The sequence below is a fragment of the Caenorhabditis briggsae genome (assembly GCF_000004555.2).
Source record: "Caenorhabditis briggsae complete genome, chrV, whole genome shotgun sequence".
Lineage (NCBI taxonomy): Eukaryota > Metazoa > Nematoda > Chromadorea > Rhabditida > Rhabditidae > Caenorhabditis > Caenorhabditis briggsae.
Genome location: NC_013488.2, coordinates 8,726,682 through 8,742,287, shown reverse-complemented (window position 1 = coordinate 8,742,287; position 15,606 = coordinate 8,726,682). Strand labels below are relative to the sequence as shown.

The following is a 15,606-nucleotide window of genomic DNA, read 5'->3' as shown; positions in this document are numbered from 1 at the left end:
CCGTTGTATAGAAATGTGTTTCGCAAATGTTTTGCAAACTAAAACGTACCCCGACGCGTTTCCTGCGCACTATTGATTTTTACATGCTTGAGGCTATATATTTAGCTCAGTTTCAATTCGAAAACGTTTTCAGTATGTCAGATGAAGAAGATGACTACATGTCTGCAGATTTTCTTCAAGGTGTCAGTGATCAACCAGTTGGAATCGCCAAATCGAGAGCTCACAAGCGCCAACTACAAATCCATTCAAGATTCGAAGAATCGAGAGAGACTTTTAAGCCGAAAAGACCGATAAGTCATGCTGAAAGAGGTTGGTTTTATTCCAAATTTATGTACTTTTTTCAATCTAATAATCAAGTTTTCAGAAAAAGAGCGAAGAGAAGAAGCACTGGCAAAACCCATCAGCCAAGAGTCTAAGGGGTTTGCCTTGATGGCGAAAATGGGTTTCAAACCAGGAATGACACTGGGAAAGCAACGAGAAGACGAAATTCGGATAACGGAACCGATTAGTGTTGACATCAAGGGAAACCGAAAAGGACTTGGTCATGAAGTAGAGGAAGTTCAAGAAAGGAATGATCGAGTGGAAGCTGTGATGCAGAAGATGAAAGAGCAAGCGGCGAAACACGAAGAATTGATTGATGATTATTCGAAACGAAGGAAAATGGATAACAATGCGAAGCAATTGGTCAAAGATATCAGAGCATGTCGAAAAGTTTGTGAAGAACTGGATCATCGCATCGGAAAAAAAATTCCAATTGTTGATTGGTTTTGGAGGAGCTATAAAGTTGTCCAGGAAGAAACTGAAGCTCCTAAAGGATACTACAGAAGTCGAGAAACGGAGAAAGAGGAAGAGTATAAGTATTCTAACGGGTTGAAGGCTCCCGTAGATCCAAATTATGACGTGAGCATGCCAACAGAAGAATTGGAAGACGCGTAAGTCCATGTTTCTTGTGAAATATTTCAATTCATTGTTTTCTTTTCAGCTTGTCGAAAATCAACACCTATCTCCGAGATGGGCACTTCTACTGTGTATGGTGTGGTGCCGAATACTGTTCACCGGAAGACATGGCTGAACACTGTCCCGGAAGCACTCGACGGGCTCACCACGGAGATGATGATCACGAGTAGAGCCACTGGACCATTTGATCTCTTTTCTCTTTTTAAATTTCGTAATTCATGTTTTTATATCCAATATAAAGATTAATTTGATACAACTCGAACTTCGTGTACGAACATCGTGTCTCGCCACAGTTTTTTTCCTCACATTCTTGTCTGTGTTCTAATGTAGGTGGGAACGTATCAAGTGACAACTGACCACTAGCCAGTCAGCTTGAAGTGGCGATCGGTTGCCGGGCGCAGCACCAGTACCCCATCACAGCGCGAAAAGCTTCTTTAGCGATAGAAGAAAAGAACACAAACAATTGGAAGAAGAGCAGAGGAAGAAGAATAAGAAAGTCTAGTGCACACACGACACTTGTGGTGCAGCTTCCTCCAGGTCCAGTGGACAGCAACATCAAGTTCTTCTCCTACTTCATCAATCCCCTCCCATTTCAATCCGTTGACAATCATTGTGTTATCATGGCATGGTTAGTAGAGACTGTGCTATTCCTTTTCGCCATTCGGCAAGCTCTTCCACAGGATGTTTACGGAGCACCACAGGTAGGCTGGAGACTGGATGAATCTTCAAAAGAATTCAAGAAGTTTTTATTTTGAATATTTCGATTCTAAAGTTAGTCGTATAACCTGTAATACAAGGGAACCCTAACTTTTAATTTTGAGCCAATATAGTTATTCTTGTCAAAGATATGAAAAGTTGTCAACTAACAAATTGATTATCATAATATCGAAAACATTTATTCAGTTGACACATTTTTGATATCTCTTATAGGAACCGAGATAATTGAGCACAAACTTGACAGTGTGGGAGCCCGTCTATTATAGGTTTTATACCGTAATCCAATAGTAAGATGATAAAAAATCAGAGATCTATTGTAATCCTAGAAACATTATTCATAAAGAAATGCGCCGATTTCCAATTTTCAGCAACCTTATCCATATGTGCAACCTAGCGCTTCATCAGGATCTGGAAGCTATATTCCGAATCCACAATCCAGCATTCACACAGTTCAACAACCGTACCCAAACGTTGTGAGTTAGAATTACCGTGAACACTAATAGAACTCCACCTCTAGCTTTCAAATATGACCTAATTTACCTCGGTTTCTGTGAAAGATATCAAAAAATAGTCTACTAGCAAACAGCTTGGAGGCATTCTATTAGAGTGTTTACGGTATTTTGAAAAAGTCCACAACCTCTATTATATTTTCATTCAGGACGTTGTTGAACCAGATGTGGATAGTGTCGACATTTATGAAACCGAAGAGCCCCAATTCAAAGTTGTGAACCCATTTTTCCCATCATCAGGAGGATCAGTGGAGCCAGGAACTTTGCCTCCTCCAGTTGCTCCACCACAAGTACCGGATAAGCCAGATAACAGTTATGCAATCAATTACTGTGATAAAAAAGAGTTCCCAGATGAGGTTCTCAAACAGTACGGTTTAGAGAGAATTGATTATTTTGTTTATAACACTTCTTGCTCCCACATTTTCTTCCAGGTGAATTCAGTTAATTTTATTTGAGAATTTGTAATCTGTGAATTTCAGTGTTCCATTGGTCAAACCTTCTTGCTCTCTTGCACTTCTCAGGATCAAGCATTCGATAAGTCGACCGAAAATTGTAACTTCAAAAATGCGGTTAAATTCTGTCCGGAATACGACCATGTTATGCACTGCAGTACGTCTTCTTGGATAGAGCTGAAATAGAATAATTTGATATTTTCAGCCATCAAGGACACTTGCACCGAAAACGAATTTGCCTGCTGTGCAATGCCACAAACTTGCATCCACGTCAGTAAAAGATGCGATGGACATCCGGATTGCGCTGATGGAGAGGATGAGAATAACTGTCGTAAGTACCACAGAAATTTATCAGTTTATTCCTTTTTTATTAAGCTTCCTGTGCTCGAGATGAATTCGCTTGTGTAAAAAGTGAACATTGTATCCCAGCCAACAAACGATGCGATGGAGTTGCTGATGATTGTGAAGATGGATCGAATCTGGATGAAATTGGATGTAGCAAAAACACAAGTAAAATTTTTGTTCTAGTCAAAAAAGTTGTTCTAAAATTTTCAGCCTGCATCGGAAAGTTTGTCTGTGGAACGTCTCGTGGAGGTGTTTCGTGTGTGGATCTGGAGATGCATTGTGATGGGAAAAAGGATTGTTTGAATGGAGAGGATGAGATGAATTGCAGTGAGTTTTCTGGAAAGAAAATCAGAATGATGGTTTCTTGGTTTTTCTGAAACAGTATCCTTTTCCGAAATTTAGCAAAGATCTTGAAAATTACCGTAAGCACTCCAATAGAATGCGACAACTAATTTTCAACTTTAGGCCAATTCATCTCGGTTTCTCTATAAGATATCAAAAAGTACTCAACTAACAAGATGTTTATCATGATAGCATTTTAATGTTTATCATAATAGCATTTTGTCAGTTGAAAACGTTTTGATATCTTTTAAGAAGGGTTCTATTAGAGGGTTGTTACGGTATCTCTCTCGGTTTCCTGGGGCTCGCAGATTACCAACGATTTTGACTCACCAAAACCTCAAACAATCAAAATATGTGTTTTTTCCAGAACAAGAAGGAAAACAAAAATATCTTCTTTGTGAAAATCAAAAACAATCTGTAACCCGTCTACAATGGTGTAATGGTGAAACAGATTGTGCTGATGGATCAGACGAGAAGTACTGCTATTAGATCCTAATTTATTTCCTCCTCTAATTTAATTTATTAATAAATCGGTGAAACCTATGTATTTGTTTCTTCATTTTTCTTCAAATAGAATCCTGACTATTTGACAAAGCGATTAATTTCTTTTCGAAAAAGAGTTTCAATAAAAAAGGCAGGAGGAGGACTGGTTATTGTCATCTCTTCCGTTTCTCTCTGTTGTATCTCTTCTTCTCTTATTATTGTCATCTCTCTTCATTTTTTAACTTTGACACCGAAAGTCAGTCACTTTTAACCTCGATGCGAGTAGTCACCACCACTCTTTTATTGGGATTCTTTCTCCTAATCTGGTTCCCATTCGAGTCTGAATCCCTGGAATGCATCAATTCGACGTCTTACATGGATCGTGTTTTAGTGAAACCCAGAAGCTCAGAATGCCGATTGAAAACGGCTCTTTGTGTTAAGACAATGCAGATTAGTCAAAATACAGGTAAGCGTACTGGATAATAAAACTGAAATGCTATATTGATGGTTCCCTCTTTGAAAAAAAATACAGGCCGCACAAATACCAGGACTGATATAAACGGGAATATAGTTAGACATAAGTATCTTGGAAGTTTGGTAGAAATATAATTTTATGTTGGATTCAAAGCTACTGAAACTTTCAAAGCGATTACTCAAATCTAGGTATTGTTATGATTATCCAAAGATAAACAGCGTAATGTTTCTTACACCCCGTTGTGATATTCATGAGATGAAGCAATTTTGACAAGTGATAACTCAGCTCAACGTTTATCGAATAATTTGAAACTTTGTCAGCTTACTGATGAATTATTGGAGCTCTCGCACTCTAAACTTGAGCTCAATACAACGCTATACTCTTTGCTATTGCAAACTTTTGTCCGGGGTAATTGTGCGCCATCTTGTGGCTCATCTACCCACAGATTACATGTTGATCATTTTATACTAGGTCATTCTGTGTTATTCAATTCAGTTTACTATAAGTTGAGCATTTGCATAAAAAATTTATTGTTCGGGATTTATAATCCTGATTGTGAGATTATGAAAATCAAAATATTAAAAACAAAAGTGTTTTGGCATACATTTGGGAGATTTGCAAACGTTTATTGAATTACACCTAGGAAATTGTTTGCCCCCGAATTGACTTGTGACCCGTTTTCCATTCAAAAATGTACTTACCCTCTCGGGTACTCTGAATAGATCAGTATCGTTGAAACATCAAATGTCAAAAGTCAAAATATCCCTTGTTGCACATGAGGGGATAATCCAAACATCGGTCAATGTTTCCAAGTTTACCGACTAATCCATATTGCGTGCGTTCCAGATGGTTCTCCAAAAGTATTATCCATTCATCGGGAGTGCTTTGAACTCGAACCTCCACAGGCATACAGAGAAGGAAAGGGATGTGTTGATTCATACGATGATGATGATCCTATTTCGAGAAGACTCGGTGGGTTTTTAGGAACAACAGACTGTTTTTCTGGAAAACTGTTGAGCTGAACAGCTAACATTGTTTGAATAGTTAGAACAGACCGAAAAACAAGAGTTACCGGAAACGCTCCAAGCGGATGAAACCCTACCTTGAGCTAATTTATTTCGATTCCTATTAAAGATATCAAAAATATGACAACTGATAAAATATTTTTGACATTATGACAAACATTTTGTTAGTTAACCACTTTTCGATATCTTTTACAGAAAATGATATCTATGGGTTCAAAGTTGACAGTGTGGAGGCAGTGTTTACTACTGTACAAAAAAAGCCATTAAGTGGGGTTGAAACGAAATAAACAGTCAACACGATGTTATCAAATTAGTTAGCAAAATCAAAGAGAATCAGACATTTAAAAAAGTAAAAAAGTAATCAAAGTTTTCAGGGCCACACCTGATCACGTGCTTCTGTTCACAGGATCTATGCAACTTCTAAACCAATTCTGCTTGCTTTTTCTTATTCTCGGTTATGGTACAAAATGTCTTTCATTGAAAATTCTTGTATACTCTCCACGAATGATACCAAGTCATGTCTCATTTGTGGCGAACATTGCAAACCTGCTCAGTAATAGAGGTCACAAAGTGGTAAGTGGTTTCTAGATAAAATATATTCATCTCAAATTTTCAGGTAGTAATAGATAATATACTCCGAAACGACATTTCCAAAAAAAATGACTTGAATGCAGTTGAGAAGGTTTTTGAAGTGGAAACCGCTGAAAATGTTCCTGAATTGTTGAAACATCTGCATATTCCTATGAAATTTTGGAAGATGAAAAATGAACCAGATGAACAAAAACAAGTTATGGGAAATCTTGGACAAGTGTTTTTAGAGCAATGCAAACATTTGATGATGAAAAAAGAAATATTCGAACAGCTTTCTGAATATGAATTTGATTTTGCAATCCATGAAGTTTTCGATATTTGTGGAATCGGAATTTTCGAAAAGTTAAAAATCAGAAAATCAGTGATTCTCTCTTCGACAGGAATGAGGGATATTGTCAATGAGGCACTTGGATTATCTGGACCACTTCAGGATTCTTGTAGGTTTGAAACTAATACTGAATGTTTCTAACACGTAATTTTCAGCCATCCTTTCTGATTATGGTGGTTCTATTCCTGTTTTCGGGATTCGAAGAAATCTGCAATTTCATTCAGCATGGAGAAACTTCTTCGAAGTTCAGAGCAAAGTTCTTGGACATTCGTTGGGATTCAATAAAAGTTTTGAAGTTTTTGGTTGTTTGATTTGTGTTTGCAACTTTTATCATTTTCAGAGTCTTCTCCGGTACAGTAATCTCATGTTTGTAAACACTCACGAGCTCGCTGACTGTCAAAGATCATGGAGTCGAAGAGTTCATGAAATCGGAGGAATCTCATTCAAAACTCCCAAGCTGTTAGAGGAAGTGAGTTGGGAATAGTGTGTGTTTTTCGAATGCGGCTAATTTCAAAAAATTTTCTAACGAAATTTTGAATAGTAAAGGTTGTGGTCTAGAAAACTCAACTTGCAAAAGCTAGCACATCATGTAAAAATGGCCTAGAAAACTCACCAGGTCAATATCAAATAATTTCTAGTCCATTTAACATTGTGGTCTAGAAAACTCAACTTGGAAAAGTTTGGTCACCATTTTAAAATGATCTAGACAATCCACCATGCTGATATAAGGACATTTCTACATGGTGGCCTAGAAACATAAAATTGCAAAAGTTTGGCCATCATGTTAAAATGGCCTAGAAAACTCATCAGGTGCATGTTAGACTACTTCTGGACCATCAACTACGATGGCCTAAAAAAAGGATTTTGAGAAAGTTAGAGAACTCTATTGATCGCATGAAACCGGTTTGTGTTATATGATAAAATAATTTCGAACGATATTTGTAATGAAAAAACGAAGGTACCAACTTCAGGAATATACAGAACAGTTCAAAAAGTATGAATCGATAATCCTCGTATCTTTTGGAACAACTACACCTTCTTTTCTAATGCCAAATGACTACAAAACAATTCTTCTCCATGTATTCAAGCGGTTTTCAAAGACACTGGTAATTTGGAAGTACGAAAAAGACGACGATTTCGAGAAGAATAACTCTGGGATGAATATTATTTTCAAGAAATACATTCCCCAGATAGATTTATTAGGTATGTAAGATTATCGAAATTGACATCAACCACAATTTTCTTCAGAATCTGGACATATTTCTCTTTTCATCACACACGGAGGTCAGAATAGTCTCTTGGAAGCCTTTCATTCGAACACTCGTACTCTTATAATCCCTTTATTCGGAGACCAACATCGGAACGCTCAAATGGCGCTGGAAAATGGGCTGAGTCATGTGCTGAAAAAAAAAGATCTGACGAACCAGGAACTAGTCGAAGAAACAATAAAACAATCATTGCAAAGTGAGAAAAAGTGAGTGAAACGAAAATTTTCAATGAGGAAGTTATAATTTTTTGCAGTCTGGATATCGGTTTGCAGAGAATTTCGATGAATTTACGGAATGCCAAACAAAGATCAGAAACAATTTAATTAGCACAATCGAATCCACTTATACCCAGAATCCGTCACCTCCCAACTTTGAGAATTATCCAAAATTCTACTCATCAGACGACATTTTGTTCATGATAGACTCATCGTTTTTGTTTTTTGTATCTCTTCTTATTTTCATTTTAATGAGAATACTGTTTTTATAAAAAAACTTTTTCAAACATTTTTTCTTCGTGCTTCAATGATTTTAGAAAAAAAGAAACAGCTTATTATGGAGCACAAAAAAAGAACTCAAAGACACAGATGTGTTACTTTGGTGTCATGCTCCTTGATTCTGGAAACCCCACATTTGATTAGTTTCATATAAAGCTCCGCCTAATCCATTTTCCCTCGTATAAAAGTCGGAGGATATCGAAAGAACAAGTGCATTCAGGTGTCCAAGATGTGGTGGACATTCGCATTTCTCAATGTGTTCTGTCTTCATGGATTGGCATTTGATATTCTGGTTTATGCTCCAAGAATGATGCAGAGTCATGTGTACTTTACGGCGAGAATTGCGAATGTACTCGCTACAAGAGGACATAAAGTGGTAAGACTTTATTGCTTACTTGTAAACCGGGCCCTACCATAGTTTTTTTTAAAGAATCAATGTTTTCCGAACATCCAAATCAGATATGATAGAACTAGACGAGCACTACAAAATGATACAATTTGAAAAACTGTATCCTGTCCATAAACAAAGTTATATCACATAGTGACTGATATGGGTCGGGCGAGGTGTTGCCTGTTTTTTTTGGCCTGTTTTATCTGTAACTTTGTTCACAGACAGACGAGATGTTATAGTATCGTTTTGTAGTACTCCTTGAGTTCCATCATGTCTAGTTTAGTTGGTTCAAAATATTAATTCTTAAAGAAACTATAACAAAATAAAATAATTTCTGGTTTCAGACAGTGATTGATAATATCTTCCGGTATGATGTGGATAACGAACTATCATCGGATATAGACCAGATTCTAAATGTGGAACCTAGCCCTCAAGTCACACAATTGCTGAGCACTGGAAGTTTGCCGACGATTTTATGGAACTCAAAGGCTTCTCCAGAAGAACAACGAGCCGTGAGTGAGCTTCTAATATTTTGATGGTTCTAAAGATTTGATTTCAGATAATGGAGGGACTTGGTCATGTTCATCGTCTCCAATGTGCCCATCTGATACAGAATACAACACTGATTCCTAAACTGCAAGAAATGAAATTTGATTTTGCAATTCATGAAGTCTTCGATTCTTGCGGAACCGGTATTCTGGAAGTGATCGGTGTTCAGAAGACAGTGATCGTTTCGTCGACAGGACCAATGGATGTGGTACCTATCTCTCTTGGGATTTCGGATACGTTGAGCACACCTTGTGAGTTGTATTCCCACTTTGAATCCAAGTTTTTGTTTTTAGCGCTGTTGTCGGACTACGGTAGCTTTTTATCCTTTTACGAGAAAAGAAGAAATCTGAAATTCTTGTCTGCAATGTTGAATTTTCATGAGATGCAAGATGCCATGATTTCTCCATTATTCAAAACTCATCATGGATTAAAAAGATCTTCTGTAGAAATAATGAGACAAGCCAATTTGCTCTTTTATAACATTCACGAAGGATCAGATGGAATGAGAATGAGAGGAAGGAGAAGTTATGATATCGGAGGTATTGCATTCAAAGGTCATAAAAATTTAAGTTCGGTAAGAGTGGTTTATTGATAAATCGAGATGTTGAATACAATTAGTTCAGGAATACCAAAAACTCCTTTCTGATCGTCGTCCCAAAGTTCTGGTATCTTTTGGAACTGCTGCCACCTCTTCCCATATGCCTGAAAATCTTAAAAAATCGCTTTTAAATGCCATGAAACAAATGACAAACGTTTTGTTTATCTGGAAGTATGAATCAGAAGATGATTTCACAAAAGGAGAAGAGTCGATAACAAATGTGATCTTCAAAAAATTCATGCCACAGACAGATCTTTTGGGTTCGTCGGAAAGAATTTCTACCGTAAAACCTCTGATAGAAGGGCCCCTGACTTTTAACTTAGAGCCAACCTTCCTCGATTACTGTCCAAGATATGAAAACATTGTAAACTGATACATTGTTTATTATAATATCACCAATATTTTTCAGTTAATACGTTTTTGATATCCCTTTTGGGAACCGAGGTGTGGGTGCTTTTTTATTACAGGTATTACGGCATTCACTTCAAAATATGTTTTCAGCAAGTGGCAAAATCAATCTATTTATAACACATTGCGGACAAAACAGTTTGCTGGAAGCATTCCATTCTGGAATCCGAGTTTTGGCTGTTCCACTTTTTGGAGATCAACATAGGAATGCAAAATTGGCGAAAGAAAATGGATTGGTTGAAGTTTTGCCAAAAGCTGATATTGAAGTCTCTTCTAAAGTAATCAACGCTGTCAGAAATGGTTTGCTTCCTAATGAAAAGTAAGATTTAAAAAAAACCGATAACCTAAAAAATTTAATTTCAGAATCGAGAAAAATCTGATCCGTGTGTCTTCTCTTCTTCAGAATGCTAAAGAAAACGCAGAGAATCTCCTGATATCGACTATTGAGACAACATATTCAACAGATTTCCCACCCAATTTCTCAAAATTTCCAAAAAACTATCACCCAAACACTTTGATTCGAGTTATTGATTCAGCAATTGCTATTGTTTTTGTATTGGTTGGATTTCTAATTGTCAAAACGTTCAGAAAGAAATTAGTATGATTGATTGTGAATAAAAAAAAAACAATTGAATTCAAATGAAATACATTTATTGTGGCACTTTTCGAATATTTCAAAGCAAGATCTCTCATTTAGGCGGCTACGATCTTCACAATGATTTCTCCTTGTTGTGCTCCAGCCTTGAATGGAGCCGTTGCATCGGTTTCCTCAGCTGGCACTTCTGCGTATTGGATCACAATTTTGTCCTCTTTGGCTGGTCCCGGAAGGCGATTGATGTCCAACTTGGCCTTTCCTTTGGCATCAATGAATCCGTAAACTGGGCGCACGCGGTAGTGGTCATTGTTGGATGATTTCACTTTGAAAGCCAAACGAGAATCCGATTCGGAGACGATGTTGTGTGTCGAGTTTCCTCCAGAAGCCGGGAAGTTTCCAGTTGGTGGGTCGACGTTGATCATTTCTCAAGAGGATGCTTACTTTCTTCTGTTCCAGTAGCAGGGAATATTGATTTTCAGCGAATTCTCGAAGATCGTCAACTTTTAGATGGCCTTTACTGATAAGAAAACGAATTGGGTTGAAAGTTTTCCACGTTATTAAAATAAAATTTATTAGAAATCCAACTTTTTATTCATTTTAGTTTTTACTAGCAGCCTCGAAATGTGGGCATTTTTGTTCCTATGGTACTTTTATGTGATGAAAGGAAATTTTCGAAATAGAATTATTCAGGATGACCCTAACGATAGTAACATTCTTAATGATTGTCGGAAGATGTACCATTCTGATATATCTTGTCTTCTGTGTCCCGATTCTCACTACAATTCTCTATTTCATATTCAAAAATGATACTGCAGCGTCTAGTTCTGTGAGTCTTCAAAACTTCGGATTCGATTTGAACCTAAAATTGATTAAGAATCAAGAATTATTCTTTAAAAACTTTAACTTTGGTGGTCATCGTGGATCTCCTGAAAAAGCTCCAGAAAACAGTTTAGCGAGTTTTCTGAAAGCAAAAGAAGATGGTTGTGATTTAGTAGAATTTGACATTCACATGTCATCAGATGGCGTTCCCCTCTTAATGCATGACGATACAACTGAAAGGACTGGAAATGCAAATTTGAAAGTGGAGGAAACCAAATGGGAAGTGCTGAAAGGAATCGAATTGAAGCCTGTCAAGAACATGACTGATAAGATTCCAAAGTTGAACGAAGTTATTGATTGGTGTGTTGAGAATGGACTCAAAATGCTATTTGATATGAAAAACGATAACATTGCATTGATTGAACTTGTAGCTGAAGAAATTAGAAAACGAAACATTTATGATAGGGTATTGGTGAGCAGTTTTAATCCAATCGTTCCATGGAGGCTGAAGAAAATTGACCCGAGAATCATTACAGGTTCAGATAAAATTTACATTATTCCAAAATTAGAAAACTTTTCCAGGAATCACTTTGGATCGTTCGTATTACTCGTATAGTGATGACTTCAGAAAAAGTCCATTCACCACTAACATCTTCGCTCATTTCTAGAACGAAATTCTTGACGAAATCAACATGATTATTCAACCACTCTATATTCTACCAAAATTTCTAGGAGTTGATGTGGTTATGATGAGTTTTCGATTGATTTCAGAGTAAGTTGATTGAAACGGTGAAACTGAAAATATGTCATTTTTCAGAAACCTCATTCGAGAATCAAAAGAAAAAGGATTCTCGGTAATTTCATGGACAGTCAACGACGATGATTACATGAGGATCTTGGCCAAACTCAATGTTCCTTTTTTAACTGATATCAGTTCTCAAGTTGATAAAAAGATTTTTGAAGCGAATAAAATTATTTAAAAATTACTGACTTTTTAAATACTTGTTTAAAAAAATCGAAGGGTCCCCACACTGTTAAATTTGAGATCCTTTATCCCATTTGCTTGTACCGTAATAACTAAATTAGAAAGGCATCCATATTGTCAAGTTTAAGGGCAATTATCTCAATTCCTTTTCAAGACATCAAAAATGTGTCAAATGACGCAATCCATCTGACTTTATGATAAACAATTTATCAGTTGTTTATAACTTCATCAGAAACCGGTTCAAAGTTAAAAGTTAGAGAGCCCTTCTATAACAGGTTCTACGGTATGTGTCCCCTGAAAAACTGGATTTCAATTTCTTTGAAGTTTCTGAAAGTTGAATATTTGATATTTACAAAGTTATTTATGAAATAAAGCTCGAATTGGAAAACAATTGAATTTAACATATCAAATCTCAAAACAAGAAAGCACACCGAAAGAAAGTTTAAAAAAGAGATCAGTCTGATAAGGAAAGACATTGCGAAAAATTGTTGTAAATTTCTTTGATAACCTAATCAAAAACTGTATAAATGTATCTGCGGACAGGAGGAAGTACAATCTTGTTTCCCAATTCATCGTACTCAACGTCTTCTTCATCTTCGTCACTGAGCTCTTCATCAGATCCCTGCTGTTGATCGTATACTCGTTGACCAGTCTGCACGTATTTGTCAGCTTTCGATGGATACGTTTGGGTTATTCTAGAAATTTTTAATTTTGTCTTTAATTTCTGAAAGGATCAAAAAACGAACCTATTCACCATAGAACTTTTTTGTTTCCATCTTTCTTTAAGCATCGTTTTCTTATGCTCATCAACAAACAAAAATATGATTCTGTCCTCCAGGGATTGTGACTGTATCAGCCGCTTCACACCTTCTTCCTCATCTTCCACAATACTCATCGTTGCCACGTGGGGATCTACCTGACGGATTCTGTACTGCGCATCGATACTTCTCAACATTCTGTCAAATACAAGCTTCACTTTTGCTTGAACAATAGCTACACAGAGTCCCACGACCGAAAGTCCAACTAGAGTCATCGCCAAATTGAAAATGATAAAGTTTGGAGTTTTAGTGACAACGTCACCTAGACCGATGGTTGTGAGGGATGTAAAGAAAAAGTAGAATGCGGTGAAATACGTCCATTCATATTCCCATAATCTGGAAGATCCAAAAAATCTGAATTTAAGAATGATTGAAAACTCCTACCTGACAATAAAAGCAGAAATCATAATCCAGAGAAAGAAGAAAATAGCCGCAGACTTTATTGGAACTGTTTGAACTTGCTCTCCCATAGGTACATCAATATCAAGAGGAGTCAATGGATGATTTGATTCGATCTGAATTTAACATTGTTTTAATCACTTCGATCTTTTTTCCTACATGTTGCGCTGGATTAGATAACTGGGTGGTTGTCCTGTGGAGTAATGGAGCCGTAGATGACATAGATAATTCACTGCCAACACGACGAATCCGTTCCCGACGAATCCGTCGTTGCATATCTCTTTGGAGACTTCTGAAAAGTTCATTAAATTTGAAATCTTCGAATCTATTAACCGCTTACTTTTGACAAAAGTTTTCATTGAACCGATTCCATCCATACTCAATCCATGTGAAATACAAGAATCCCCAATCAAGAAGAATTGTAAAAACCAACGGGATTCCAACACAGGCATACATCATTGAAATAATTCGGCCACTTTTAGTGAGCGGATGAAAGTTACCGTATCCAATCGTAGTGTATAAACTAGCAGAATAATAAACACCGCCCCACAAATTCCATTTTGTTTCTTTCATTTGTGGTTCGACTATCGTAACACCCATTTTCTGTTCGTACCATTCCAAAGCATGTCGAGATTGCTCTAGCTTAAAGTGTTCTCTCGACGAATTCCTACCACGTGGATTTGTATTGTCTTGTTCAATTTCTCGAAGTCTAAAAACACAAACTCTGTGGCTTGCACATCAATTTTCCCATCGATCATTCCGACAGATGGGTGCAACAAACCTTTGAAATAGTTGCTCTTGATAGATCTTTCGTCTCTCGTACACATCTTTTTCGTGTTCAAACTTTTTGATGAGCTGTGTCGTTTCATAGCCACCTGCAAAGAATATATAATCCAGATGTAGAGGGAGCATAAGAAAAGAATGAAATAAACCTTCAATGGCACTGAAAATGACACCTCCAAATAATGAGAAAGCGAAGAGAATGACGAGCCAAGCCATATGTCTCCACATGGTTTTATTTCGAGCATCTTGATTAGCAATCATAATTTTCGCTTGTTTTTCTTTCTCTTTGGCTGCCAAAACTTCTGGATCTTCCTGTTGTGGAAGCTCTTCTGCGTCCAGAATCTTGTCCTTCTTTTTCTTTTTCTTCTTCTTTTTTGATTCATCTTCAATAACCACTTTTGTATCACTGATTTTATCTGCGTTGGTGGCGTTCTGAAGTATAAATTTAGTTTCAAGGTAATGTCTTTTGGGAACTGGTGTTCTTTCTGAATACTTTTAAAATCTATTTTCAAGGTTTCAAACTTCCGATTTCTGACAAGGGAATGTCGTTCAGAAAGCTCTTCAGAATTGTCTCTAAATTGGCTCATTTATAGAATCGAGTATGGGCTTTTACGTAATAATAGTCTCTACCTGCAAAAAATCGCTGAAACTCGAGAAAAATCGATCTGAAATTATAGCATTTCCACCAGTCTCATCGCCTCCTTTCTCCTCCCCTTACTTCACTGCGTTGCGTGCAAGAGTAAAACATGTCTCGGTAGCCTAGTGGCTAGCAGGGAGGACCACGAAAGCAGCGATTTTTGCAGGTAGAGATTATTATTACGTAAAAGCCCATACTCGATTCTATAAATGAGCCAAGTTAGAGAAAATGCTGAAGAGCTTTCTGAACGACATTCCCTTGTGAGATTCTTAATTTTGAAACTTCCAAATATCTGATTTACTAAAACTTCAAAAAAATTGGAAAGTTAAAAATCCGAAAACCAGAAATTCGGAGAGTAGAAAAATATTCAAAGTTTCAGGATCAAATGAGTTTCGGCTTTCTCAATTTTTCAATTTCCGAATTTCTTAAACTCTGAATTTTAAAAAACTCTGAAAATCGGAATTTTAGATTATAGAGTTTCGGAACTTCAAGAATTTGTATCACTTTTCTGAATTTTAAAACTGAAATTTCTGAATATCTTAACTTCCAAAATTTTATGTTCCGGAATAATCGGAATTTTGAATTTCTATATTTCCAAATTTTAGAACATGAATAAAAGTGACTAAACATCTTCCGGA

The 15,606-nt window shown here is 36.7% G+C and overlaps 7 protein-coding genes across 7 annotated transcripts in view; 5 read left to right on the top strand and 2 right to left on the bottom strand.

The window, feature by feature from the left end:
- Positions 1-134: 134 nt before the first annotated feature.
- CBG23421 lies at positions 135-1,127 on the top strand (the record flags this gene model as incomplete). Its single annotated transcript, XM_002636657.1, has 3 exons — positions 135-309; positions 365-932; positions 983-1,127. The coding sequence occupies 3 exons, from the start codon at positions 135-137 to the stop codon at positions 1,125-1,127; spliced, it is 888 nt and encodes a 295-aa protein (XP_002636703.1).
- Positions 1,128-1,577: 450 nt separating this feature from the next.
- On the top strand, positions 1,578-3,811 carry Cbr-lrx-1 (the record flags this gene model as incomplete). The annotated part of the gene is made up of 8 exons (XM_002636658.2): positions 1,578-1,658; positions 2,043-2,147; positions 2,333-2,614; positions 2,663-2,792; positions 2,841-2,966; positions 3,011-3,145; positions 3,191-3,307; positions 3,690-3,811. 8 exons carry the CDS (start codon positions 1,578-1,580, stop codon positions 3,809-3,811), a joined length of 1,098 nt encoding a protein of 365 aa, XP_002636704.2.
- Positions 3,812-4,081: 270 nt separating this feature from the next.
- On the top strand, positions 4,082-7,815 carry CBG23423 (the record flags this gene model as incomplete). Its single annotated transcript, XM_045237421.1, has 9 exons — positions 4,082-4,271; positions 5,127-5,256; positions 5,680-5,878; positions 5,922-6,333; positions 6,380-6,519; positions 6,565-6,693; positions 7,196-7,427; positions 7,473-7,698; positions 7,746-7,815. The coding sequence occupies 9 exons, from the start codon at positions 4,082-4,084 to the stop codon at positions 7,813-7,815; spliced, it is 1,728 nt and encodes a 575-aa protein (XP_045097752.1).
- Positions 7,816-8,215: 400 nt separating this feature from the next.
- On the top strand, positions 8,216-10,536 carry Cbr-ugt-56 (the record flags this gene model as incomplete). The annotated part of the gene is made up of 7 exons (XM_002636660.1): positions 8,216-8,362; positions 8,722-8,889; positions 8,937-9,177; positions 9,220-9,500; positions 9,550-9,784; positions 10,026-10,251; positions 10,296-10,536. The coding sequence occupies 7 exons, from the start codon at positions 8,216-8,218 to the stop codon at positions 10,534-10,536; spliced, it is 1,539 nt and encodes a 512-aa protein (XP_002636706.1).
- An 89-nt stretch (positions 10,537-10,625) lies between these two features.
- On the bottom strand, positions 10,626-10,949 carry Cbr-ssp-35 (the record flags this gene model as incomplete). Its single annotated transcript, XM_002636661.1, has 1 exon — positions 10,626-10,949. The coding sequence occupies one exon, from the start codon at positions 10,947-10,949 to the stop codon at positions 10,626-10,628; it is 324 nt and encodes a 107-aa protein (XP_002636707.1).
- A 269-nt stretch (positions 10,950-11,218) lies between these two features.
- CBG23426 lies at positions 11,219-12,014 on the top strand (the record flags this gene model as incomplete). The annotated part of the gene is made up of 2 exons (XM_045237420.1): positions 11,219-11,882; positions 11,929-12,014. The coding sequence occupies 2 exons, from the start codon at positions 11,219-11,221 to the stop codon at positions 12,012-12,014; spliced, it is 750 nt and encodes a 249-aa protein (XP_045097751.1).
- An 825-nt stretch (positions 12,015-12,839) lies between these two features.
- The window catches only part of Cbr-twk-24, a gene marked incomplete at both ends in the record, with an annotated part of 4,376 nt that continues 1,609 nt past the window's right edge, over positions 12,840-15,606 (bottom strand). The window contains 7 exons of the mRNA XM_045237419.1: positions 12,840-13,026; positions 13,078-13,485; positions 13,534-13,664; positions 13,708-13,840; positions 13,889-14,257; positions 14,330-14,763; positions 14,868-14,913. Of these exons, the coding sequence (XP_045097750.1) occupies positions 12,840-13,026; positions 13,078-13,485; positions 13,534-13,664; positions 13,708-13,840; positions 13,889-14,257; positions 14,330-14,763; positions 14,868-14,913 (1,708 nt within the window). The remainder of the gene's footprint in view (positions 13,027-13,077; positions 13,486-13,533; positions 13,665-13,707; positions 13,841-13,888; positions 14,258-14,329; positions 14,764-14,867; positions 14,914-15,606) is intronic.